Here is a 27,982-nt window from a genome sequence, read left to right as displayed (position 1 = left end):
CCAGAAGACCCATCTTTTTCTCTCAAACACCTCTAGAAAGATGCCACGAGGGAGTGTTTTTTTTTTTTTTTTTTTCAGTTTTGTGAGACCAGGGGATAGCTTCTCCAAAGAACCAAGAATTCTGGGAAGTTGGAACAAAGTAAAATATAATATCAGAATGATAGGAATTTTTCTTCTATTCAAGTGGGAGGGGGATGCTTACAAAGTAGGGATGTGAAAGTGCTCAGCAGGGTGGAAAAAAAAGAAAGAAAGTGCTGAGCAGCTTTGTCCTGGTGCAAATCCTTAGTTTGGAAAAGTGGAAGAAATGCTATCCCTATGCACATGGTTGTGTGCCAGAGTTTCAGAGCTGGTCTGACTTAGAAAACCAGACTGATGTTTACAGACATTGGAATCCTGGTTAGGCTATAGGACCATTGCAAGTAGTGGGTTCTTCTGGAAAATGGTGTTAATAATAGTGCCTGTGCATAGAGTTGTAGGATTAAGCCAGATGAGGCATATACAGCATTCAACCCAGTGCGGGATATAGTATGTATTCAATAAATGTTAGCTGTCATTTCCATCACTTTCCGTATATAAACACAGACTGTGACCACACTAAAAGGATGCCTTGCTGTTACTGCTCAGTCCTTGCTAATGTATCTTACGATTTATTTTTCAAAGCAGTAAAACTGTCTCTGATGTTCATGGGAAAAGTATTCAAGTGTCTGTGGCCCTCAGAAGGGAGGAAGGACACACTGTGCCAAGCCCTTCTGCCTGTGCATCATAGCAAGCATGCAGAGACCCAGCACACTCCTGGGTGTTCTGTCTAAGCAGCACAGAAAATTGTAAGTTGCTGCAGCCATTTAGATTGCTAACTTGGGGAAGCAAGTTAGCAAGTCTTCTCTTGTTTGGGCAGAGTACACTTTCCCCCCTTTTTCTTCCTGGCATTCCTGATTCTTTGATGGACAGAAATGGGAAGGGATTTGGAGCTCCAAAGGGATGTGTGGTAATTCTTTTTACAAGGCTATGATTGATTATTTCGTTGCACATTTTCACTTTAATTGTGTTCATTTAGTATACCTGGCTGATATAAATACATATTGTGGTATATAATGTATCCCCAATGTATATAAAATCAGAGCTATTATTCCATTCTGGATTCTGGTACTAATAAAAAAGCTATTCAAGCTCTGCTTAGGTAGTTTACAGCATTGCTGAAATGCCTTGATGGAATTACAGCATTATCCATATACAGTTGGGGGCATATGATTCCTTTTATGTAATATAATACCCTATAATATAATGAGTATCATTAATAAAGTGACAAAATAAAACTTGAATTACCACTTCAGGATGTGCTTTATTCAACCAGTAGTACGCTTTCTGGTCCTTTGTAGTTTCTCTCTTTTGAATTCATAGCTTACTGCCTTCAAACTGTGATATTAACACACCAACCAGGCATACCCTATTGTGTCATAAAGCCGTGGTACGAGATGTCAAAGGGGAAAAAAACAACATTTTAAAACAGAAACTGGGGAATGTTACTGTGATGCCTTAAGAGACGCGATGGCTGTTGTGAATAAGCAAATTTATTTAGTAACTAAAAGCAATCTTCCTTTTTTTTTTTTTATTTTTGGGAAGGCAAGTGTTCTTTACTCAGAATACACTTTCATATGAATCCTATATGTCAAAAATGGAGCTAAATGATATAGTCATAAATTAGTATTAGCCAAGTTTAGATAATAAAAGGCTGCACAGATTTCTCTGAGAATGCTGAACAATGTGGTAGGCATTTAAAAAAATAATAACAACAACTCTTTGGTTCTCTTTCTTTGGTTCCACTTGATCTACTAGTTGTTTAGTCCAGGGTGATCCTTGTAAAGACAGCATCTGAGTTTTTCTCTGGATAGCTCAGTCATTCCCAAAGCATAAAGGATTTAGACATCTGATTATGGTGTCAAGGATATCTGTTACACAGGGAGATTTTCCTGCAGGTACAGTTAAGCTGAGCACAGATTTCCACAAAGCACAGTGACATATTCAGAAGATGCTCAGAATCTTAGAAATCGTTTTCTAATTCTAGATAGCAGGAAGCCTGTATGTTCCTACGAGGTAGGTGTTGAAAAGATTTGAGATTCCTTGATATCCAACAGCAGGAAGAATTACATAAGTAACAGTATAAGAATCACTAGATTTAAGAAGAGGTTCCCTGCAGAAGGACCGGAAATGAGTCACAAATCTGGAAAGTTATAGAAGGCTGTCATCCCAGTGTCCAGAACTGGATTTTCCTGACCTTTCTGGTTGATAACATCAAATGTGAAAATGTGGCCTCAGTCTTCCCCATTACCTCTGGCCTTCTTTGAAATCCCAGTATGGAATTGTTTGCAAGAGCTATATGAGTAAGCATGGCTCAGAGCAAAAATATGAATGAGCTAACTGAAGGGTGTGAAGAAACAAGTGAATTATCACAATTTATTTGAGAAACTAAGATTAACATTAGGTCAAGAACTAGTGACAGTTTTTTCTTCCCAAACTTCCCAGCATTAATTTTGCATGATTAGAGAGATTTTTATCTATAACATTGTCAGACTTAACTGTGGATTTTCAAGAAATATGCAAAACGTGATAATGGAGACAAGCTATAAGCCATGATTCATTTCATCTTTGGGACTGTGATACTCATTTATTGAAAAAAGATGTGGTGTGAATTTTGTGGTATCAACATCAGTCATGGAACTGGAAATCCAAGAAGTAGATATATTCAAGTGCTTAAATCCATATGATAATATTATTCCAATACGTGCATACCAAAGTAATCAGTAAACTTCTAGAGGAAACGAAAGAGGATATTGACAATTGGAAGTTGGTCTGTAGAGTGGCTGACTTGTGTCTTCTTCATGGAGCTAACAATATTCTCTCACCTAAATTCCTTTGTGCTCCTATATCTTTAAACTGACTGACTTGGATTGCCATGCAGGTGTAGAGTACATCTTTTGCCTGAATTGCATCAACTGGCCCAAGTGAGAAATCAAACCTACATATTTGTTCTCACTAACACTATATGCCAGCTATCCCCAAATAAATCTTGTGTTTACTGCTGTGTAATTCACATGCTAGCAGGTTTGGGAGGTCTCAGCACGAAATTACATTTTTTATTGTTACACTAGTGCATACTATGAGCGTTTACTCAGTATTTTTCCCTTTAAAAATATTCATATAATTAGGAGCACCTGGTGGCCTAGTCAGTTAAGCATCTAACTCTTGATTTCTGCTCAGGTCATGATCTCAGGGTTTGCGGGTCCGCGCCTCAAGTTAGGCTGCGAGCAGTCTTGGGTGGGTTCTGCTTGGGATTCTTTTTCTTTTCGTCTCTCTCTGCCCCTCCCCCCCCCTCTCTCTCTCTCTCTCTCTCTCTCAATAAATAAACTTTAAAAAGAATTTTAAAAAATCATATAATTAAAGTTATGAGACTCTGTCATTGAGCACAGTCCCAGGAGTTTCAGAATACATAACAGATGATATGTAAATTACACAGTGCAAATCTCTCTTACGTTGAGTTCAAGTTCTGACTCTGATATATTTTAGCAGTTGACCAAGCTTGGCTCATTCATTGAGCCTCGCTTGTACTCAGTTTTCTCATCAACAAAATGGTTTCAAAGCTGTACTGCTGGCACACTGGATGGCTATTATCATCAAATAGAAAAATTAGGGATAATTCTGTAAGACAAAGGAATATTTATACAAGACAAGGAGAATCAGACAGAAGCTATCACTATCATCCCAACTGAGCAAAAAAGGAAGAAGATGATGTGTCCTGTTTAGGAAGCATGAACTTTTTCTCCTTCTCTAGCCTCTCACTCACTCAAGTCTCACTCACTCATTCTGGCTTGAAGAAAACTCATAGGATATGAAATAGTTCATCAGTTCTCATGTACAGAATAGGAAAGTGTAAAGATGACACCAAGTTGCCATAGTTTACCTGTGGCATGTGGTCTGCCTGAATGAAAAGGCCCCACATTTACTTAAATCAAGCTATTCCTGACTTACTCCCTGAGACTTCAGGCTGAGACCAAACTCTCAGAAATATTAGAAACTATCCCTGTGCTTCTGAAAAAATGATGTTTCCTTAGGCTAGAGAACAATCATTAGATTAAGGTTTTCCTGTAGAGAAGGGAGATTCCAAAGTGAGTTATAACTGAAGCTGGTCCTAAAACTGGCTTATCCTCTCACAGATGTCTTGGAATTCTCAAACTGATGTGGAGCTAGAGAATGCTTTCAGAGACATTGTCGCTTTGGAGGATAGGCTATAGCTCCAGCTTGTTGTAATTTATGGTAGACTGGGTAATGCTAAAGAGGTTAAACCAGAGTGGGGTAGAAGAATTAGGATAGGCTCCCGCACTTAGTGCTATACCCCAAAGCCTGCAGTAAATCCTCAACCTCCTAAGCCCCTCTTTTTTTTTTAACTGCAGTAAATGGGCTGCCAAATGTCCAAGTAGTTAATTAATAAAAAGCACATGTATTGATCTTTTATTCCACAATGAAGAGAGTCACTGTGTTTAAAAAAAAAAAAAAAATTCAGCAGGAATGAACACACACCCAGTATTATTAAGACTAAAATAGTTTATCTTGTTAAGTTAACCAAAAGAAGCCTTTATTATAACAATATTCATATAGCATAGAATTATGAGAAAGTAACATTTTTTTTTCTGTTTAGAAAGCTTATGTCCAGTGACTTTATTTTTCCTGACACATCCATATATGCAGAGATAAGGGACATAGTGACTGAAAGAACAATCCTACTATGATTGAAGCTGTTTAGAGGATTATTTGTATCTGGTATTGTATTTGTTACTTAAATATATAAAGTATTGTTTTTAAAATATAAAAATGCATAGCTACTAGCCTGTATTTCATTGCTGAATTTTGCACAAGATTTGTGGATGTTGCATGAGATTACTGAAATCTCTTATTTCTTGCAAGGTTCAAGCTCTGTCATGAATGTAGTCTTCACCACCACCACCAAGACCAGCTGGCAGACTGAAGTAGTTTCCCATGTGCTCATGAAAGAATGGGGTAGGTTTTTTCTAAATCTGGTCTGTATTATGTAGTTTAAACAAATTGATTTTAATATTTTTTGTCTTGCAATTAAGTCTTCAATGCCACTTGCTCTGAAATGCTCCTTTGCAAACACCTTGTAAAGTGAATATAAAGGAATTATTTAATTATTTCAATTAGGAATTCCATTTGTGGACAGCAGAGGTCTCAATTAAAAATTATATACATGTATGTATACACACACACACACACACACACACACACACACACACACATTGGTGCTACCATTACATTCTTCTGGAAATGCAGCCAATCTTTCTTTCTTTAGGCTAGCATGTAAAATATTATGGAGCTTGAAGTAAGATAGTATACAAATATCCAAATGATTAAAAATCTTGCTTTTCAGAATGTCTTTGAAGTTAACTTACATTTGATGGTTGGTCTTGTCTCTCCTGGGGCCATTGAGATGCCATGTATGGCAATACTAATGGGCTGCAAACTGCTAAGTATTTGTTCAGCCTGGAGAACCATGTTGACAGGGGCAGGGGTGGGGTCAGAGAGAAAAGGTGCCCCAGCAGCAGCAGCTGTAGCAACTGGGTGACTGTCCCACTGTCCATGGTCCTGTAGCGTCTGCCTGCTTTAGGGCAGTTTTTTTTTTTTTTTTTTTTTTTTTCTCCTGAGCTTGAGACCCTGGTGACACCTGTAGCAACCACAGTTTGGAAGATATACTAACCTACTCTAAAGAATAACTCTAATAATACTGAGAATCCAAAAAAATAGTAACTTTTGGGTTAGACATCCATAAGAGGTGACTCAAGGGCATGTCATTAATCCTATGCTAAAGGAATCTGGCAAAATTCACATCTCTACAATGTATAATGAAATATTATCACCTTAGTCATACTGTATGATCTTTGTGCGCTTCAGCTTTCCTATCTTTAAATGAGAAGTTTGGCTTTGATAATATTAATGGTACCTTCAAATTCCAGGTTTCCATACTTTGTAGTCTAGGCAGGTGAGTTACCATGAATACCATTCACTGTTTCAAATATGACACCACTCTTTGTACTACTGTGCAGTTCCCATGGGTATTATATATCTAAAGTTAGAAGTAATAACTGCTTTTTGCTCTCCTGTATAGTGAACCAAGCAAGAAACAGAACTTCATTTGTTCATAGGACAAGATGTCAAACTCTCATAAACGTCTGTGTATGTGTAATATTCACACTCACATCTGTGTGTGTGAGTGTAAAAGAGAGAGACACAGAGACAAAGAGAACAGAGATTTTTCAGCGATATGGGGAAGAAATTTATTGGTTTTGGGGGAAAATAAGCAAGGAATGATACAAGAAGGGAACAGCTGAATACGAGGAACTGTTTTTATGGTGTTTCATAATGTACCGTGCCTAAGTCCATAGATTCCATGCTAGATTTTCTCTCTAAACAGTTATGAATATAAGAGTTTCACTTAGTCTGTGGAATGAGTAATTACCAATGATATTTTGGAGCTCCAGTGGCAGAATCTACATTGTACTTTCTGCCTTTATGCTCATGTTTAACATTATTGTTATATTAAGTATCAGTAATGCAGGCATTTATAATCCCTTTTAAAAATTCTAAAATTTCTTATGCCACTTGAAAGAAACTATTTTTTTGTTAGAGAGTATTAAGAAACTAAGTCAATTTTTGCTTTGTAAGTCTGTTGTTACGGTAATATAAATGTACTTGTAACATAAGGACAGATCCAGAAAATTAAAGAATGGGAGAAAATTGTGATGTTCTGTAATGGGAGGTTAGATTTTACGAAAAAATTAAGCCAGTGAAGTGCAAAGAGTTTTGTAAATTCATGACTACAGAGTCCGCCATGGTTGACTGGCTCTACAGGATCAGCTTCACCCTGGGCATCTGCATTTTATGGGCACCCTGGACATGCAAGTAGGATGAGACTACTGTGGGCACCCTTGCAGTTCTGCCAACTCTTTTCAGGTCATATATGCTGTTATTCACACTTGCATAATGAATTTAATGCTTCTAGAAGAGACGTAAGTTAGGTGTTTGTGATTCTCTTTTTTCCAACGCTGTTTATCATTTCTTTGCATCTATGTGCCATTGAAACTCCATGTGTCTCTTCATCCTCCATTCCTGTGAGAGCCCGTCTCCTTTGGAACCCATGTCTCTATCAGAAGAGGTATAATAATTTAGGAAATAAGGCATCTGTGGGGCACACAAGCAAAAATGTGTATGTTTTCTCTAAGGGGTCAATCATGGGGAAAAAAATCAGCACAAATGCTGGTCTTGATATTTTATGTCAATATTTCCTTAGAACTTTCTCCACAGAATTCCAGTTACTGGGTAAAATAGTTTATTGTTGTTGGTGGTGGTGTGATAATATGTGATATGATGGAATGCCTAACAGCTCAAAAGTGAGTAACCATTTATTAAAGGCCTGTTAAGTGCATAGAGTCATGGTAAATCTCAGCATGTGGTGGGAAGTACTCTTGGTAGTAAAAATAGAGACAGAGACCCATGGCTGCTAAAGAAACTTGAACTGTCGGTGCTTGAAAGAGTTAGGCTTTCCAGAGGAGGTAACCTTGGAACTATACTACAAAGAAAGAAAAAGACTGTACCACTTTGGAAGTGTTTGCTTTTTGTAATGTGGATATGTGTGTGTAGTGCTTGGCACAATGTAGGCAATCACGAGTTCACTGTTGACTGAATGAGTGAGTGAATAAACAAACACATAGGTGAGGTTTATGCATGCTAGTTTTCTGTGTTAATTATTTTCAATAACTGAACAAAAAGATTTTTTATGACTTTTTCTTTTCTTTTTCTTCCCCCCATCCCTCCCTACCAAGCTTTCAAAGCTAGAAATTCTTTGTGTGATGTGATCATATTTGAAATTTCAAGAGAGTATTTTACTAGTACAAATAACATATTGGGGTGGATATTTTCTCCTCTCTTGGACCATGTAATGCACTATTGAGAGCACTGTAAAAACAAACAAAAAACAAAATGAGACAAAACCCAAAAAAGCAACAGTACCTAGTACATGAAATCTATGCATGCATTTACAGCCTCAGCTTTGGGGTTTCTTTAGACTTTAGCATGTCTGTCATATTCTCTATCTCACTGTTGCACAGTGAATGGTTGGAAATTTAAAACCTAGTCTTAAATATGCACATGTAAAATATACAAATTATGTGCTCATTCATTTCCGAAATGGAAAACTACATTTTACTGATTTTTTTAAAAATGTTTCTCCTCCTGCTTATGCTTCTCAGTCCCAAGTAAATCCCACATTTTGCCAAGACACTGAGACATAATTCTGGTTCCATCCTTGGGATCCATGGATTTCTCCCAGAATTGTAGTAACTATGTTCCTTTGTAAGGAGTCAAGATATATAGATCTTTTGTTAACTCCATTCTGTTGTAATTTTAGCAGAATTCATTGCATATGCAGGTGGGATATATTACCATTTAGATGGTTTTTTTTTTTCGTTGTTTTTTTATTTGTTTCATGATGATAATAGAACCATAGGCAGAGGTGTGAATCAGGCCATTATAGGTCTTTCCCTTCTTGTAAGCTGTTATAGTACCTTATCTTATGACCTCATACACATCTGGTATGATTTTTAAGGAGTTTCCTTTCTCTAAAAAATATTCTTTTAGTAAAGTACTTTTGAAAAATGAGAAGTCTTCGAAATTAAAAAAAAGAATTTATAATGATGGATTTCAGGTAGCACAACTGACTCATGGCGAGTATGTGAAGTAAGCTGAAATTAATCATGGGGAAAACTATAGGGAAGGAAATCTTCAGATTAATTAAAGAGAAACTGACTAAACGAGAGCACAGAAATGATGTCCTGATTGTTGGTAAACAGAGAGAATGGATGAAACCAGCAAAAGAGAGGAAAAAAAGGTTGTTTTAAGCATAGGAAAAAAATTCAGTTAACTGAGGTGGACAGTGGTTAGTACAACTACCTAAAGATTCTTCAATTTGACAAGCATATATGAAAAATATTGTGGAATATAAGGCCAGTTTTGGATCCTGTCATCATATCTTTCAACTATATGTCTTTGTGCACATATATATTTACATACACACCATATGTATTTATGTATATGAACTAAATGGTTAAACTGTAAAACTTTTAATTATCTGCCACCAGGGTTTAGGAGCCATGAAACTACGCAAGTAATATCAGAGTCTCTACTTTTTTCCCATGTAAAAATCATTTTTTTTAGTTTAGACTCTAATCAGGAACAGAACACATGAGAGAATCAGATGATACATGTGTCTAAACATAGTGGCATAGTGGCCAGGAGCCAGAGGCAGAGAGTATTCAGGTTGGAGAGCTTCAAGGCCAGAAAAACAGAATAAGACATTTGAGGATTAGTAAATTAAATATAAAATAATTACAGAATCTAGAATACAGTGGGAGAGTCAAACTCCCAAATAAGTGTGGTTGAAGAAAGAGGGATGTTTATCCTGGCAAAGATAAGCATCCATAGAGGCCATGATTACATACCTAAAGGATCATGAAGTGGAAAACAAATTATGTTAATTTTGCAATGTTTTTAACAAAGGTATGGAATTTAGTGAAGAAGCTGGAGGGTTCTGGGATTTTCATTCCCAACACATAAAACTTGGTCATTACCTAGTAGCGTAGAACTAAAATTAATGAGAAGAAGCAAATAGGTAAGAGGCTTCTGCTCATTAAAGCAGGAACCTTCCAAAAGTTCCTGCTTCCCAAAGATGGCATATGCTGCTTCCAGACCTTAAGAGCCCCTCATCAGGAGAAAGATTCAGGGTTAGGTTGAGTAATCATGGTTGGAAGATGTTGTAATGTAATGTAAGCCTTTGATTTTGATTAGTCCATGGTTACTTAACTCTCTGATTTTTCATCTACAGAATGGGAATGTACTAGCACTAGCCAAGGTCATGGTTTTAGTGAGAAGTGGATCTGGGATTTGAATCAAGGCCATCTTACATCTGAGCAGAACTCTTAACAACTATATAAATTATTAGAAAGATGTCTCAGGAAAGTCCCGGGTTAAAAGATTTAGCTATTACTATTACTATTACTATTACTATTACTATTACTATTATATACTTAAATAATATTTAGAATGTAGTGAGAGCATTCAGGTTTACTGACAAAGAGTGAAGGGGCTAGACTTAAGCTTTCAGACCTTGGCTCTGTCATTTACTAACTGTAGGACTGTAACTTTAGTGCCTCAGTATCTTCATCTGTAGAATGGGGATAATAATGATACTGAAAGTGGTTGTAGGTGAAATGATAATGTAAAGTCCTCAGAACAATATCTGGCACATAATAAGTACTCAATAAATGTCACTGCATTATGATTACTAGCTACGTACAAAAGATCATTTTTAGCCAAGGCAGGGTAGAAATAAAGTATCAGAGATGCCTGTGACACAGAAAGGTCCTCAGAGGTGCTTGCAATTTCATGAGGAAGATTAACATGTGCACAAATAATGTAGGTAATTTATCTATGTAGTTCTGTGTTTGAAGGTTATTCTCAGAGTAGATATTGAGTACATGCTACATATGAGAATGCCCATGTTAAGTTTCCAAATTGAAACATTGGTGTGAAGATGAGGAAATGCTGTATGTACGAGACCACCTGTGTCTTAGGGAGCATGAGGAGAGGAGAGCAGGCCAGATGGAAAGAGTGTCTCTGAAATCTGCTCCATCAACATGATTGATGGTCATACCTTCTGGATATAAGACATTTTATTTTTGTCTTTGCTTTAGGTTCTCATTTGTGAGCACACACACTCCTCCCTGCAAAAAACCAATTCAGTGATACCAATAGTATCTTACCACACATTTTCGTATAAAGAAGTTGCAAATAAAGAAGTTTCACAAGATACCTCAAAGACTGAGAGGTGATCAGTATGTTAAACAATTAATATCCAATATTCAGCAAAAGATGCATAACTTCACTAGTGGAAAATGTTAGATATAAATAGTCAGTAGACTGTTGCCAGAAAAATGCTCCTTGGCATGTGAAATAATCAAGTAAAATTCTTGAAAGATGAATTACTTTCTTGATTTGCATAACTTGGATTCAATACATTTACACAATATTTGCATTGGAAACATATCTCAAGCCAACCAATGGAAAGAATACATGATTTTACCAACATGCTTATACATTAATAACATTACTTGGCAATCTGATGTTTCAAGACCCAGGGTGAATTACTTATTAAAAACCCATATACAGCTATCTGTCTTTATCTTTCTTTCTGTATGAGCCATAATGGCTCTGATTGTTTTCAAAATTATATTTGGACAGGATATGACTGTTACATGAGACCTCTCAAACCAATATCATTTCCCTCACTCATAAAATACATTATACTGCTGTGTGCATTGAGCCAAATCATTAATGAAGGAAACATAACCTAACCTTTATGCCACTGATTTGACCAGCAGTTACACTGTAGCAAGCTAACATCTTGGAAATTGTTTAAAAAGTGAACCTAACATGATTATGAATATTTATGGTAGATTCACTTATTTCTTGAAAATTCATCCTGCCATCTGAACCATTTCATTATTCTTAACTGTTTTCTAAGAGGCTTAACTTTGAGATAGAAAAACAGTATCCGAGTCTTATGTTATTTGTGAAATCAAATAACTGTATTCCTGGAGTACATCCCTTCTCTGTATTTATTTAAACATGCAATAGCTATAATAACTAGTTAAAATCTGTGAAATGTGCAAATTAGGAAGTACATTAACACAGTCCTCACCCTTTTCAGCTTTTAAAAAATATTTGACTTTCTATTACTATCGTAAAGGGCTGCTGAAGTTTCAATTTAGCAGCTGTAACCCATACTTACCAGCAAACTGCTTTATCTGTAGTATTTTCATTTTCTGGACAAGGTAAATCTAGACATTTGAATTTATCAATGACTAAAACTTTTGCATTGGCATATAGTGAAGGAGTTCATATTTGAGATTAAAAAGAGTAAATGACCCTGAATTACAGATTAACTATAAATAGTTTTATTTAATTACCATTTTTACCCAAAACAGTCATACAAAAATAGAATGTAATGGAATTCTGCCTAACAGGTGTGAATGAGTGAATGTAATTTATCTTGTAGGGAGTGTCTCTGGCTCAGAAAAAGCAACTATGAATGAATTTAATTTAGAGGTTGCAAACAAGGAGGATGGAGCTTCACACAGGGCCACTGACTGTGATGCGGGGCAGCACCCAGTAGGCAAGCAGCAGCGCTGAGATGTGACCTGAAGATATACATATTTGGGCTTACCTAGTCTTTTTGTCTTTTTTTTTTAATGCACCCTGAAAGGGCTGGAGTGCATGGGACTCAATCTCAGGTTCAGTAGAATGTCTTCCTCTTCTTATTGTTTCCATGACACCTGTCTGGTTGCCATCTGGCTTGTCTGTCCCTTATTTAAATAGTGATCAGAGAACAAAGGAATCTGCCTTGAAGAAAACTGGTCTCAAAGCATTCTAAGATATATGATTGTTGATCCTCTATTCTGAAAACAAGGGCATCTGTGCGACAGATGCTTTGATGGTGAGAAAATTACCCTCCTTTACTAAGGTATATTTCCTAGAAATATCTACAACCCTGTTCTAGAAAATTCACTATTTCAGGTATCTAATGTAATCCTGAGTGATTTAAGCCTTCGTGTTTGTCATTTTGCCAGTTATCACTTTATCCTACATATGTCATCCCTTGTAATTGAGATTGCTTTAAAGTATACAAATGTGTGGTTAGTAACAAAATAGTCATTTGTAGAGTCCTTACCAGTGTTTCCAAATTGGAACCTGATTTTCAGAGCCCACTCACAAAACACTGAAGCATCCATCATGCAAAATTATGGAATTTAGACTCTATTGAAGGTGATTCACTCATGGGCAAATAACACATGAGTGCAGTCCTTTCTTCTGTTGGATAAATTCCTGCAATTCTAAAGCTAGGATTCATTAGGAGTAAAGAAACAGACCTGCACTAAACAGTGATTCAGTCATAGGGGATGTCTGTCTAATGGTTCCAGCTGTGACCCTTATCTTCAGAGCAGACACAAGCATCACTATCCCTTAACTATTTTTGGAAGGAAGCTGCTTCCTCCTGGCTAGGAAGAAAAAAAAAAAAAAAAGGAAGAAGAGGTAGACTGATGTCTCTTTTGCCATCTCCTCCAGTGTTCTTTTTTGTTAAAGAGTACTTTGCATTCTTTTAAGCAGGATGGCCTGAGAAGGCATTGTGTCTAAATGATCCTCTGGGCTGTTATCAGCCACTGAGGTGCATCGATATGCATGGGGTTGATAAAAATGTTTAAAAGCTTCTAACTGTAGAAGCTTTGGGGGGGTCAGAATCTAGAGAGATGCACAAGACAGAGTGGTTTTTTCCCTTTTGGACCCAGGATGTGGAGCAGAGCTTTTGGCTGTCAGTTAAATGTGAGGTATTGGTTGGCACAATTGGAATGAGGAATGAAGATAACTCAGTGTTGTTTAGTACCATTAGAATATTGCAGGCTTTTTAAAAAAGAAAACCAAAAGCATTGGACAAAACGTGGTAAAAATATTGCAGAAAAGTCGTTTCTCACAGAGAATAGCAGAGACTCCATCAATGGCAAGGTGACTTTTTAGGGCAAGAGTGGCCATAGATAAGGAACATCAAGAGAACTGATGCCCTTAGCATTCATGAATTATCCCAGACCCATAGAAATAACTGATGGTGGCAAAATTTGGGATTGTGAACCAACCCATTTGGCACCCACCATGAGCAGGTGAAGTCCCAGAACATTTGAGTTATGCTTGTGGCCAATAATAATGCAAAAAGTCCATTATTCACTTTGTTGTCTGTGACATGAAATCACATGGCACTGCATAATGATAAAGTAAACTGCAAAAAGTGCATTCAAGTACTGCTTAGAGTCTGCCTTAAATTGTGAAAATGTTGAGTGGAAAGCTGAAAACCTGCCAGTGCCCATCTATGGTTTATAGTAGATAAGCCATTAGTCTTGGCTAGGTATATCACTTCGTACATTATCGTGCATGCAAAACGTGAACTCCCAAGACCTGTGGGGTGTTTAGCATCCAGTAGAGATAGGCCTTTAAGAAAGAGTCTGGATAAAATCACTGCCTCAGAAACAGATATGGTTTTGGGAGGCTACTAATCATTTGAGAAACAATGGATTAGAGGATAGAACCTTATTGTATTAGTTAATTAAAAGCCAATTAGTGCCCTCCCCCTATAAATCAGCAAATAACCTCACCTGAACTATTAAATTATTTTGCAAATTATTGTGATTATAAAAGCTTGGAATGGAGAATTCTAATAACAGAGACTAGTAGAGATTTAATTGGGTCATATCATACAAAGATATCCACTGACATGGAAACTGACATGGAAAACCAGCTTCTATACAAAATTGGAAAATGGGCTAACTATATTGATTATTTCAGGGAAAATAGAGAAAGAGAAGCTTTAAATCAAATCAAGGAAAGCCTGTCTTATGTCAAGATTAAACCAGAAACTGAAAACTCTGATATAAATTAAACCAATGTTCTGTGAGCCCTTAGGAAAAGAAAGAACACTAAGACCCAGCTTGAGGTTTTAAAGAACAATTCAGCTAAACCACTTCCTTTCTTTTTGTAAAGGATTATTAAAATAATAAATTTGTACATCACCTACATGACTTCAATGAAATATATGGTAAGTTTTCCTATGATATCACTGCAGATAAGATGCAGAACTGTAGATGTGTATAGTTTTATGGATTTGTAATTGGTCAGTGTCCCCAAAGACTGTGAATCAAACAAGGTTAATGTAGAGGGAGATCATAGTGATGTGTCATCAAGCTCTCTCCCCAAGGTACCAAGATAGGGCACTGTCTAAGGAGTATACCAGTTACCATGGTGATAAGAGAATTTACTGATCACACTTCATCAGGGCTCATTGACCAGCTTAGCTCACTGATTGTCGGGTCTACAGGGGCATGAGGAAGCAACCCTGTCTATTAATCCACAAGCAGTGGGAACAATATTGCCTGAAGAAAATGACTCAAATTGTAGCCAACACGCTTGACATAGGTATTCTTAAAAACACAAACACACACACACAAAACACAAACAGTAAAACAAACAGAAGCAAGTCCTTAGAGGGAAATGATGAATCAATTTCAGATAGCCAGTTAGATTTTTGAAATTCAAAAATAGGGAAAGACACACATAACCTTAGCTATTTTGGAAAAAGGGACACCTAACTTAAATCTCAGGTCAAAAAAATCTATTTAGTAATTGGAAAAAGCTTAAGAGGACAAATATTTTCCCTAAAAATCTGGAAAAGATAAAGGTGGCTCCAATAATTTTGTCTGGGAACTAAGTAAAGGAATGGAGCTTTGGACCAAGAAACTTCAAAGGTGGACACTAGAGAGAAGATGTGAGTCCTGTAGGGACTTGAAAATTTGAAGTGGTTGGACAGTTTTTTTTTTTTAATTTCTCAGCGAGGCAAGGCTATTTTAGTTAAAAACATCAAAAGGAGATACACTCAAATAAAAGGAGTTTTCAAAGAGTGGGGACTTTGTCCAATTAGGTTCATTTGGAGTTACCAGGTTACAAAAACTAGCCAAGTTTTGTTTGTGATTGCATAAAGCAGCGGTTGGTTTGATATGTTTTTCAAAATAGGTTTAAGGCTTCTTTTTTTTTTTAAACTTTTTAAAATGTTTATTTCTGAGACAGAGAGAGACAGAGCACGAGCAGGGGAGGAGCAGAGAGAGGGGGAGACACAGAATCGGATAACAGGCTCCAGGCTCCGAGCACAGAGTCCGACGCAGGGCTTGAACTCACAAACCGTGAGATCATGACCTGAGCTGAAGTTGGTCGCTCAACCGACTGAGCCACCCAGGCGCCCCAAAATAGGTTTAAGTCTTCTGATCCTTCGAGGGATGAGCTGCTGTAGGAGCACAGCCTTAGGCTAAGGGTCATTCTGAATGTTGGTAAGAGTCCAAGAAAGACTGGGAGCACCCTAGAGAAGCAGGTCAGGACCATAAGAGCTTTACCTTAGAAAAGGTATAAGCTAGAGAAAAATTAGGCTTCTTTTATGACAGTAGAAATTGATTAACTATCTTGTTACTCTAGGTTATTCTCATCACCTATCATGATGTCTTGCAAATAAATAGGCATTTAGTCAATGCCAGTGTAAATAAATTCAATAAATATCAAATTTCACTGAAAGGGAGAGAGAGAGAAATAGAAAGAGAAAAAGAAAGAGAGATAGAATTTGGTCTGATGCAAAGAAATACAGGGAAGGGTAACTAGCAACATTTTGTGCATATGTTCCTTTTTTTGTTTTTTTTAATGTTTATTCCTGAGAGAAAGAGAGTGAGGGAGTGTGTGCATGCACGAGCGAGCAGGGAGGGGCAGAGAGAGAAGGAGACAGAGGATCCAAAGCAGGCCTGGGCTAACAGCAGAGACCCATGTGGAGCTTGAACCCATGAACCACGAGATCGTGAGCTAAGCCGAAGTCAGACGCTCAACCGACTGAGCCACCACAGGTATCCCAACCTATATTCCACCACTACACTGTCCTACTTGTTTTACATATATTATCTTTTTCTTTTTCTTTTTTTTTTAATCATCTTGGCAAACTTCAGTTTGTTATTATTCCTACTTTACCGGGGAAGGCTCAGAGATATTACAGATTATCCCAAGGTGACACTGTTAGTAAGTATTGGCGTTGCAATTTTAAACCATGTCTTTTAGGTTCCAAAGGTACATATTCTTGCCACCACACCAAGTTGTCAGAAGAGCTCAGTGATTTCAAAATAGATCAGATTTCCTCACAAAGCAGCTAGCTCTCTGTCTCTAGAAATTATAGTATCTTTAGTATTGGAAGGGATCCTTGAGATGGAATTCTCCAAGTCTTTCATGCTATGGATGAGGAATTAAAGCCAAGAGAAGTAAGGAGGCATGCCCAAATGCACAGCAAGAATGGGGCAATGTAAAGCTGTACCTCCTTTTGTGTAACCCCCAACACACTTTTGGCTGTTTATCAAATGTCTATCCTGCACACCAAATAATATATTCTACCCATAAGGTCAGGGGCCTTGATGGTCTTACTTTTTTCATATCCCAGGCCTACCATCCATAACAGGATTTAATAAATATTGAATGAAAGAATGAACAAATGAATGAATAGAACCAGAACTTGAATTCAAGTTTTTCACACTGACGTGTTGGAGAGTTTGTGATAATTTATGAGTAGCGGTTCTGTGTTAGAAATGAGCTGCACCGGATAGTCACTCTAGTCCCTTCAAGCACTAGCATCTACAAAACTAAATCAGCTGAGTTCCTGATCTCTCTGCTGCATCCTAGCTAAATTTCTATTTTAGCATTTACTACAGTGCACTGAAAAAAATGTTTACATCTCTGTCTTTCCTACTAGATTAAAATTACATGAGAACTGGGGCTGAGTGTGTCCTTGTAATAGTTTCCAGCACTTAATGTGGGGCCTTGTACCTCACAGGTGCTCATCAAATCTTCATTGACCTGAATTGCTATAAATTCAACTAGGATTCTTAGAATGTATTTAGATATCTATCACTTTGCTTCGTGTGTTAAGTACTCCTGGTTGAAGATATCTCTGTGGGAAGGTGTTTATTGAATTGATTGGCTTTCCAGTTTGGTTTTTATTTGAACGGAGTTAGGTAGGTTAGGTAGGTTTTATTTGAACAGAGATCAGGCATTGCAAAGAAACCTGTGATCTCCTTGGCCTATATGGCACAGGGCCTTTCACAGACCCAGGTACGCTTTTGAATTCGGTGTGAATTCTGCATTTATAGAAAGATCTGGTGCTCAAAATTAGCTTCATTAGGCAGTTGGACTTTAACAGAGTGGCATGAGATCAGGAAGGACTCTTTTAGTAATAGGTACAGAAAGACATAGTGTGCATAGATGAATTCTCCTTTAAATAAAAACTGAGTCAGATTTTAGAATGAAATTCTGTAGTGCTGTCAAACTGTTTGAAACTGGAGTTGGCAGTTGTCCTTTCAAACTGTTATTTCAGAGCACGTGTCCCAGAAGGGACAGCTAAGAATGTTTGTCATATTTGAACTCTTTCCAGAGCCATTCAGCAGGATACTGGCAGTCCACTTTCCGTGTTAATTATTTCTGCCCTGATTGCCTGGCAACACATAACATGGGAAGTATTATACTTTGCTATTTGTGAATGCTTCCAGCTGAATGAAGGAAGAAAATGGAATACAAAGTCAGCTGGAGATGCAACTTAATAAGTTAGGTGTTTTTTGATTGAAAATTTGTTATGGATGAAGTGGTTTGTAATCCCATGATTGTATGTGTTAACCACAAATTCAGAGTTTGAGAGTATCACAGTGGGTCTTGGTGGAAAGAAAACACTGACTGATCTTAATAGCCACCACACTAAAATCTATGAACATGAATGGTCTCCTTTATAGAAGAGTGGACTTGCTATAAGCCCACATTATTTTATTATTTTATTTTATTTCCTTATTAGTTTGTTTGTTTTACATTGTTGCATCTGGAAGTTTAAGTTCAGATAAAGGAAAGTAAGAATCAAGTGGGATGGACAAAGACGTCATCACTGCCACAAAAGCAACAACAGTGAGGATTGGGGTAAACTGGAAAGTAATAAGGGTTTTTGATCAGTGACTTAGGCACAATAGGAGATTCTTAGCACACTGCTAGGAGAAAGCTCTGCCTATGTCTGTGGTCATTAGAAAACAATGACACATTTATGCATTATTTCCACAACTTCAATAATTACTTAAAATGATTCTCTGAAATCATTCTCTTAAAATGATTCTCTTTTCTTCTTGCTGTGTTCATGAAAGCTGCCATGAATGACAGCATCAAACATGGCAGTGTTGCATTCCGTGCTGCTAGGTAATGCGAAATGATGATCCAGTAGAAATCAGTGCCGAAAAGGAGTTGTAAAATGCAATTATTAATATGTTCAGAGATGCCTTTTTATTGATGAAGTAAGTACTGAGTTGTAAGGGCTCAGTAAACAATCCATACCGTAAAAAAATTGTATGTGAAGATCGAGATCAATCTTGAAAATAGACTTTTTCCATAATAATTTGGACTTCAAATATTTATTCAGATTATTAGATTGTTACATCCTCAGTTAAATTAGATTAAAAAAAAGATAAAAGCCCAAGCATATTCTTAGAGCAGATACACTTAGTTGCACATGTAAAATCCCTGTAAAAACCGTAGCAAATACAGACAAAAAGTTGGGGGCAGAAAAGTGGCCTTTAGGCCATTTCCTTTAGTCTTGCTTTCTACACGGGTTAGTTTAGAGCCAAAAAGAGGAATAAGAACACTGTCTTCCCATGGGTATTGTAAAGATTAAATTAAGTAAGAAATCCCAAATTCCTTAGGCGAGCTTGAGTTAAAATGGGATTATTTTGATAATAGCCATATTTTTCTGCTTCCTTGTTGTTTGTTTGTTTGTTTGTTTGTTTTTAGTGCCCTAACTGCCAATACCCCAGGCTTTCCCCTGTCCTCACCTTTTAGGGAAAACATACCCTTTTGGGAGTCCTCATATGTGTTTCTAGGCCAGCACAGTCTTTTCTTCCATCATTTAGGACTCTTTCTTCCTCAGTTATGGCCATAAACAAGATCTTTCCTTTTGTTCTCTGTTTCCTGCACTGCCACTTCCTCTTTGTTCTGAACCCTGCCCACAGTGAGCTGCTGTTTTGTTTGTTTTGTTTTTTTGTTTGTTTTGGTGTTTTTTTGTTTTGTTTTGTTTTTTGCCACAATAATACCAGTACTATTCTAGAGTCCTTAAAGTGCCGAAGTGTGGAGGTATTTGGTGGAAGTGGAGGTGAATGCTGCTCTCACCTTTTTTGTGTGAGGCACTCTTGTAGGCAGCAGAACAGTATTGCTTCCACTCTGATGTCTTGCAGAGTTCCTAGATGCAAAGGAAAGCTCTTTTAATCATTCAAACTTTTTAAAAATTTAAATCCAAGTTAATTAATATATAGTGTAATAATGATTTCAGGAGTAGAATTTTGTGATCCATCACTTAGATAAAACACACAGTGCTCATCCCAAGTACCCTCCCTAATGCCCATTTACCCATTTCAACCATCCCCCCACCCTGTATCCCTCCAGCAGTCCTCAGTTTACCTGTATTTAAGACTGTCCTATGGTTTGCCTCCCTCTCTGCTTTTATCTTATTTTTGCTCCCTTCCCCTATCTTCATCTTAAACATTCAAACTTATACTCTTCCTGGGACTTCAGACCCAAGTTCTTGAAGGTTAACCTAAGAGGCAAAGCTATGTGAATAAATATCAGCAAATGTTTTGAGGTCCATACCTCCTCTGCCCGTAGACCAAACTTGTCTGTCCAGGTCTTTTTATGTAAACCTTGTGGGGAAATTCCCCCTGATAAGGCTTCTCAATATCTTATGCAAGTAAACTTCTGGCAGTATAGACTCATTTCATCTGATAAAACAGTTTAAAACTGTTTTACTCCTAATAGTAGAGATATAATGTAGAAAAGAGGTAGCAGTTGTGGTCTGGGGGTCACATTTGTCCTGGTGCTTATGTTGATATGGTCTGGCCAGCTAATTGTATTTTATGTTATTAAGTGGTTGGAAAAAAAATAAAATGGAGAATATTTTGTGATGTGAAAATTTTAAATTCCATATCCATTAATACAGTTTTATTGGAAAACAGCCATACCCATTTTTTGCAAATTGTCTGTGGCTGCTTTCACACTACAATGGCAGAGTTGGGTAGTTGAGCCATCATAAACCTCAAATATTTAGCATCTGGTTCTTTAGGGGAAAAGTTTACCTACTCCTGACAGAGTAAAGATGGAACCACCACTTTAGGTGAAGGTCTGTATTGTGGAGTTTGACTTTTTAGCAAGAGCTCAATAAACATTAGTTTCAGTTTTCCCTTTCTAACACATTACAGTATGGTGATTTGCAGTCTTTTTCTCCTCCCTCCCTCTCCTTCCTTCCCACCTTCCCCTCCCCATCCCCTCCCTCCTCCCCTCTCTCCCTTCCTTCTTCCCTTCCTTCCTTCTTTCCTTCCTTCCTCTCTTTTTCTTTCATCTGCAATAACTTTTACCTTTCCTGGTGAGTATTTCACTCATTCCTTAATTTTTCTCAGTGTATGACAAGAAGTGACTTTAAAATATTTTATGTCAGATCAGTGTTTCTTAAAAATTTCATTCTAAAGTGCAATTTTAATATACTCTAATTAATAATAGTCAAAACATTAAAGACATTTTGATTTTTTTCTCAATTAAATGTCAAACATGGTTGTTTCATTTACTTTAGATAAATTTGGCTAGAAAAAGAATGACTTATGGGCAAACACATTTTAAAATATCATTTGAGGACCAAAAGTATATTAAAATGTATATGGAAGCTTAACTGTGTATTTATAATATTAAACATTGGCAGTTTTGAGCATTGGCACTTTTATGAATTGATATTTGATATTCTTGCACTTTGTGTTTAAAAATGTGTTTTGCAATTTCATTTTTATGTAAGTTTAAAAGTTTTATATAAACTTAAGTATTTTATACAATATTTATATGATTTACCTTCTTGTTATTTAATGTTTGTTTTATGATTAATTAAATAAGAAAAGTCTCAGGCTTCTGTTTGCAAACAATTTAACAGAAATAGCACAGTATGTAAGTGGATAATCTTTCTTATAAAAGAAAAGGCAAAATGAGTGATCATTATTTTTTCACCTTTTTATTTTGTTTTTAAAGTAATAGACGTATCTTGATATTATACAATTATTTTATTTAGGTGAATAAACTTTATTAACCATGAATATTTTTTAAAAAGTTTACCTATTCTGAGAGAGAGAGAGAGAGAGAATGTGTCAGCAGAGGGGAGCAGAGAGAGAGAGAGGGAGAGAGAGAGAATCCCAAGCACTGTGCTTACAGCACAGAGCCTCATGCAGGGCTCGAACTCACGAACCGTGAGATCATGACCTGAGCCGAAGTCAAGAGTCAGACGCTCAACTCACTGAGCCACCCAGGTGCCCCTGAAAAAAAATTTTTTTTTTAATCATGAACAGCGTGAAGGTAAGGATGTATCTTCATTTTCACATTTCAGGGATTAGCAAAATGAGTACTTTTTGGATGAGTTGATTATGGAATGGATAAATAATTATCTTTAACTTTGTATGCCACTAGCATAATCACCCAGCACAAACATCTTCACCGTCTCGGCCATGAGATGTCTTATCTTTCCCCACTCCTACTCAGCACATAGCTGCCTGGCCCAGTGAGTGCTCTTACTTTTTCTGGAGGAGGGTATTGCTTTCTCTGTATTGAAGTCGTATCTCCTGACAATGGATGCTGCCATCATCCTAAAGTAAGGAAAACAGGCTCCATCCATTTGTTTGAAAGGACAGCATGAGGTTACAGCAGAATAAGCTTGTGCTATTTGTTTTCTATGGCAGTGTTCTCCAAACATTTGAGTGTGTACCTTGTTTATACATTTTTTAGTATACTCCTTCATAGGTAGATAGATGCATAGATACATAGATGGATGTGGATAGATGGATTAATGAGTGTAGTGATGAGGATAGATGGATCTGAATGAATTACTTCAGATAAGTATATAAATAACCTTTAATTTTGACAATTCTTTTAAATACATTGCCTCAAGATATCTAGTGCACATAAATGTAGTAGATAACATTTTTTTATATAGTTCTATCCTATTTCAAATAATTGTGAGCATCCATTATAGAAGACAATGTAATGCATAAATCACTTGAAAATGTCATAAATCATGATGTCCTGAGAGTTAACAAATGTTGGACTACTTAGCATATCATATGTGATGTAAGGCTGATCACATATGGCCATGGTGCATGTATCAGTATCTAGATGTGCAATAAAAATTATTAAAAGTAGTTTTTCTAATTTTTCTATAGAAGACATAAGTAGAAATTCTAACATATTACCTTACATTCCAGTGGATTGTCTTGCACATCTTCTGGGTAAAAGAAGCTCATTTTTGGCAATTATTTTGTTGTACCTCTGGATGTGTGGCTTTTTCAGTTCATTACATTCCTTCTCCTGATGTAATAATTCTAAAGATTTGTGTCAGGAGACAAAAATGAATTAACTTTAGTGTGCTCCCTTTAAAATTTTCTGTTCTGTCATCTAGCCCTAATCCTGGATACCTCCAGACTAACATCCCTCCAGACTAACATCCTTCCTTATTTAGAGAATGGCCTGGAAGGCTAAAGAATGGCAGTCATTCCTCAACAAATGAGCAGGTCTAGGTGCGAGGTTCAGTGGGTTTATTCTCTATGTCTCTTTGGAGCTAGCAAGCCCTCCTGTAGTTAGACACATTTAGTCCTACTCTGTCAACCTATTCATGCATTCCTGGTGTTCTCATTAGTTTTGTAGATTGGAGCTCATTTTAGGACCTCAGATAAATTAGTAATCTTGCGGGAGTCTCATCCTTAGAGAGTTGAAACAAGTCAGCATGTAGGGGATAGGGAGGAGATAGTATGTAAGTTTTGTTCCACATGCTAGTATCAGTTATTTTGTGGATGTTTAGTCATATATGAGCAATGAGTAAAGGGTTGGGAAATAGGGTGTCAAACTTTTGAGGTGCTTTGATTCCAAGGTTGATATTAAATTCTGCATTCAAACATTACCATATATAAAATGGAAATAGCAACTAGTAGAAGTCTTATTAATAGGCCAGAAGTGCTTAAATGTCCACCATTAAAATCATGCTCTTGGACTAAGATGTTCATTACCCAGAATTAGGATAGAAACACTAATCTTAGAAGAAAAGCTTATTCATTCATTCGAAAATATTTCTTTGGTACCTACTTACCTACCGTGTATTCACTGCTTGGCCCTGGGTATAAAAGGAGGGCAGTGTTAAAAAAACAATTTCCAGAACTTATCAATTCACAAATTGAATACTGAATGACCACTTTCTGTTTAGAATTGTGCTTTGGTATTGTGTGGAAACAAAAAGCGTAAAAGGAGGTCACACAACCTATTTAGTTGAGTAGGTTCTGAGAGAAGATACTTACTGTCTTACAGAAATCTTGTCCTTTTTATACTTTGGTGCATCCATGTGAAAATTTGGAATAATAGCTTCATTACAGGTGTTAAGATTTATTTCATTCATGATGATGATAAGATCTCTAAGTCAGAAGCCTCCTTAGGTAAGGGGATCATTTAAGTGTCATAAGTAGAGAATATAATTGCATTCATGTTCATATATTGAATAAATTCTACCTTGTAAACATTGACTGAGTCTCATTAAGACAAAGTAATAAGATTCTCTGCTAACAAATACCATTTTCTCGAGTATGCATTTGCTTCTACAAGATCAAAATCCTCCTTCTGAGAAGAGTTGCCAGTGACATGTTTAAAAGACCCATTTTAACAGGAAAAGTTACAAAGCCAAGTAAGTTTAATTGCATGTCACCTCTTGGTTTTGACAAAATATAATGGCACAAGTTGCTAGTAAACTTAATTATGTAGATTTATTTTAGCTTAACAAAATATATGCTATATAGAGTAAGTGGTTAGCTATGAGCCAAGTTTTAACTTGATCTTCTTTTTTTATTACAGTGAAAATGCTCATGAAAGAATGATTTAAATTAATGAACTTTACCAGTGTAATTGTTGTCAAAAACAGTTTTATACTGGAAAAATACCCCTTCTTATGTTATAAGGAAATATATAAGGACCCCTTTTCAATGCGTAAGCAGAAATTTGCTAACGATATTACAACTCCTTGTCTGGCCTTGTGCCTCTGCCAAGACTCCCCAGAATTTCCATAATTACTCTCTAACTACTAGTGTTCAACTTTTTTTGAAGCCACTTCTTAGAATATGTTGTATGGGGACAGAGATTGTTAACTAAATGAAGATTCATGGTCTTTTGATGACACCCACCCTACCCCATTCCTCCCCATGCTATTTTTTTTTTGCCCATTTCTTCAGTTCCATTATTCTTCTTTTGTGCACTAAAATGAAAAACAAAAACAAAAAAACCCCAAAAGTTGGAGGCATATTTGACTCCTCCTTCTCTTTCAGCACCTCCCACTCTTTCTTAAATATTTTCTGATGTCAGTGTTTCCCATTCATTCTCCTTTCTATCACCTAGCCTGGGAGAGAGCAATTGCCTTTTCATTTATCCCCTGGTCTTCCTCCTCTTTAACCAATCCAGTACCTATGATTAATATAACTAAGATAGAGATTTTATCACTGCCCTGCTCAGTGTTTCTATATAGCCAGGAAAAAGTTCAAAACCTTCTCTTGACCTTTAACCTCTTCCATATGACAACTGTTGTCTATCAATCCATGTGCATTTTCATTCTCGCCAGGCTTGACACCATATCCAGACCACAGCATTTTCAGCTTTGGTTTTGTTTTTGTTCAGAGTGTTCCCATTTCCTGTTATTCCTTCTCCCTCATCAACTCTTTCCCAACTTTCCTGACTCAGCTGAAATCCTAACTTATTTACATAGCTTCTCCAAGTTTCCCAGCTCCAACTGATTAATTCTTCAAGGTAAAAGAAATCTCAGAAACTATGTAAATGTGCCTCTTCATTGTACACAAAAAGAAATTGTTAGTCCTAGTTAGAGGCAGTCATGGTTAGAAGCAAACCTGTGATTTGAGCCCCTTTGCTTTCCTTCCTGCTTTATCTTGTTGCCTTTCTAACCTGCTTGAAGAAATGATGGCATTTAAGAGTTATATATTCTCTGTTTGGTGATTAAGGATATACTACCTTGCATTACTGCCGAACTATTTTATCTGTATGTGCTTGTTCTTGCTCTCTATTCTGTAAGCTCTGAAAAATAAGGGACTGTGTATCACATGCCCTTCAGTGGTAAGCAAATTCAAGCAATTGTAAATACTTAGTGCTTGGAAGGCTTGAATGTAGCCTTTAAAATTAGATCTAAAATTCTAATGAGGTCCCTGGTTTGTTTTTTGTTTTTTGTTTTTTTTTGCTAATGTGTTCCACTTGAACATTAAATCATATTTTATTCTTAAAGAATAACAAACTGTTTAGATATTCAGCATTTAGCCAAGTAATGAAGCAAAGGGTATGAAGATTGGATAGTATTAGAAGGTAGAATTCAGATATTTAGGTTAAGAAATAAATCCAAATACCTTAATGCAGTTTGCTAATTAAGATAATTTCCGAAATAAAATTAAGATGACATGTTTTGCCAAATTGTTGGATTTTCTTCAAAATCATTTTTTATATAGTTGATTAATATTATTGGATTAAGGGGAAATATTAGTATATGCATAGTAATGTCATTATTCCTTTGGTAAATAAAAGAATTTTTTTTCTTCCTATGTCTTGTTTGTAGCCTGTAACACTTGGGGAATCTCCAATAATTAATTAACTAGACAAGCTTTTGAACTATAGAGAGACATACATGAAGTCTAGCTTCTCCTGATATAAAAGAAATTGTCCTTGACCTATAGATACCAACTCCTGATATTGTCTCCTCATTAGGGGCAAACTAAAAATTATCTGTAACATTAACAATATCCAAATATAATAACACAGTAAACAGTTTAAATTTAGGACAGAAAAAATATGTTATCTTTCATTAATTACCACCTTGCTGATGAACAACAGTGATGATCTATGAGTTAATGCAAAGTCAATGGAACAAAAGTTAATTTTTTAAAATGTCATTTACCATCCTGAGAAAGTCTACATGCAACATTACATTTCTCACTTTCTGCAAGTCTTGGAAAGACATAAAATTTTCCTGGTTTCGTCAGCAGTGAAAATGCCTTCACACGGGCCTATAGTTGATGACATTGTAGTGAAAGCTCTCCAAACACTAATTGGAAATCAAAAAAAAATATCTTGACAACACCTCACTACATCATAGTTATGTTTCATCACCTTAGACATTCATTATCACTCACCACATACACATATGTTAATGGGAAAAATTATTTAGAATTGTCTTGTATTGCAGAGTCAAGATATTTCTCTTTCTCTTTTTTAATCTTGTTAAATTATTTTTGGGTGACTAACAACATGTGATATTGAATTGTAATTTTATATGTGTCTTATTGTGCAGAGCAATATAGATACCCCCCCCCCCATTTTTAAAGAAATTCTTTAGAGACAGTTCTTCCAAAGAAAAAATTGAAATGCTTAGGTTTCCTCACAACATTAAGAGAAAGACATTAGGGATGGCTGGGTGGCTCAGTCGGTTAAGTGTCCGACTTTGGCTCAGGTCATGATCTCATGGTTCATGGATTCAAGCCCGCATAAGGTTCTGTCCTGACAGCTCAGAGCCTGGAGGCTGCTTCAGATTCTGTGTCTCCCTCTCTCTCTGACCCTCCCCAACTCATACTCTGTCTCTGTCTCTCTCTCAGAAAGAAACAAACATTAAAAAAATTTTTAAAAAAAGATGATCCTTTAAAAAAAAAAGACATTATGCACTCTTTTCATATTTATGTGATTTATTAGAAGATCATCACTATCTATATGACTTTAATTTTCTTAGTATTTGAAAAATTATTTCAATTTTTTTCATCAATGAAATATTAATTGACATTTTAGTTGTTTATGATGATTAATGAAAATTATTGAATGAGGTACATAGAGTACATTTTAATATTTGAGAACAAAGAATAACAACAAGAGAAGAAAATACTGCTTAGTTTGTACAAGGGACTGTAAGGAATTTGGAATATAGTCTACGGCCATACCACCCTGAACGTGCCCGATCTCGTCTGATCTCGGAAGCTAAGCAGGGTCGGGCCTGGTTAGTACTTGAATGGAATATGATAAAGATTTAGTAAACTCCCCTCTGCCTGTTTCTCTACTTTGTAACCCACAAAGAGTTACCCCAGGTCTTCTTGCAAAATTATAAATAAAAAAGAAAGCCTCAATT

At 36.4% G+C, this 27,982-nt stretch overlaps 1 protein-coding gene across 1 annotated transcript in view; it reads left to right on the top strand.

Moving 5' to 3' along the window:
- LOC128775927 (translation initiation factor IF-2-like) overlaps window positions 1-27,982 on the top strand; it is a 497,738-nt gene that overhangs the window by 62,892 nt on the left and 406,864 nt on the right. Inside the window, exon 3 of the mRNA XM_053899155.1 lies at window positions 4,957-5,049. Within this exon, the coding sequence (XP_053755130.1) occupies window positions 4,957-5,049 (93 nt within the window). The remainder of the gene's footprint in view (window positions 1-4,956; window positions 5,050-27,982) is intronic.

Source organism: Panthera pardus, unplaced genomic scaffold (genome assembly GCF_024362965.1).
Source record: "Panthera pardus isolate Hobbes unplaced genomic scaffold, ASM2436296v1 HiC_scaffold_11, whole genome shotgun sequence".
Taxonomy (NCBI): Eukaryota; Metazoa; Chordata; class Mammalia; order Carnivora; family Felidae; genus Panthera; species Panthera pardus.
The sequence above is the reverse complement of the archived record's forward strand: the minus strand, read 5'-3'. Positions and strand labels throughout refer to the sequence as shown.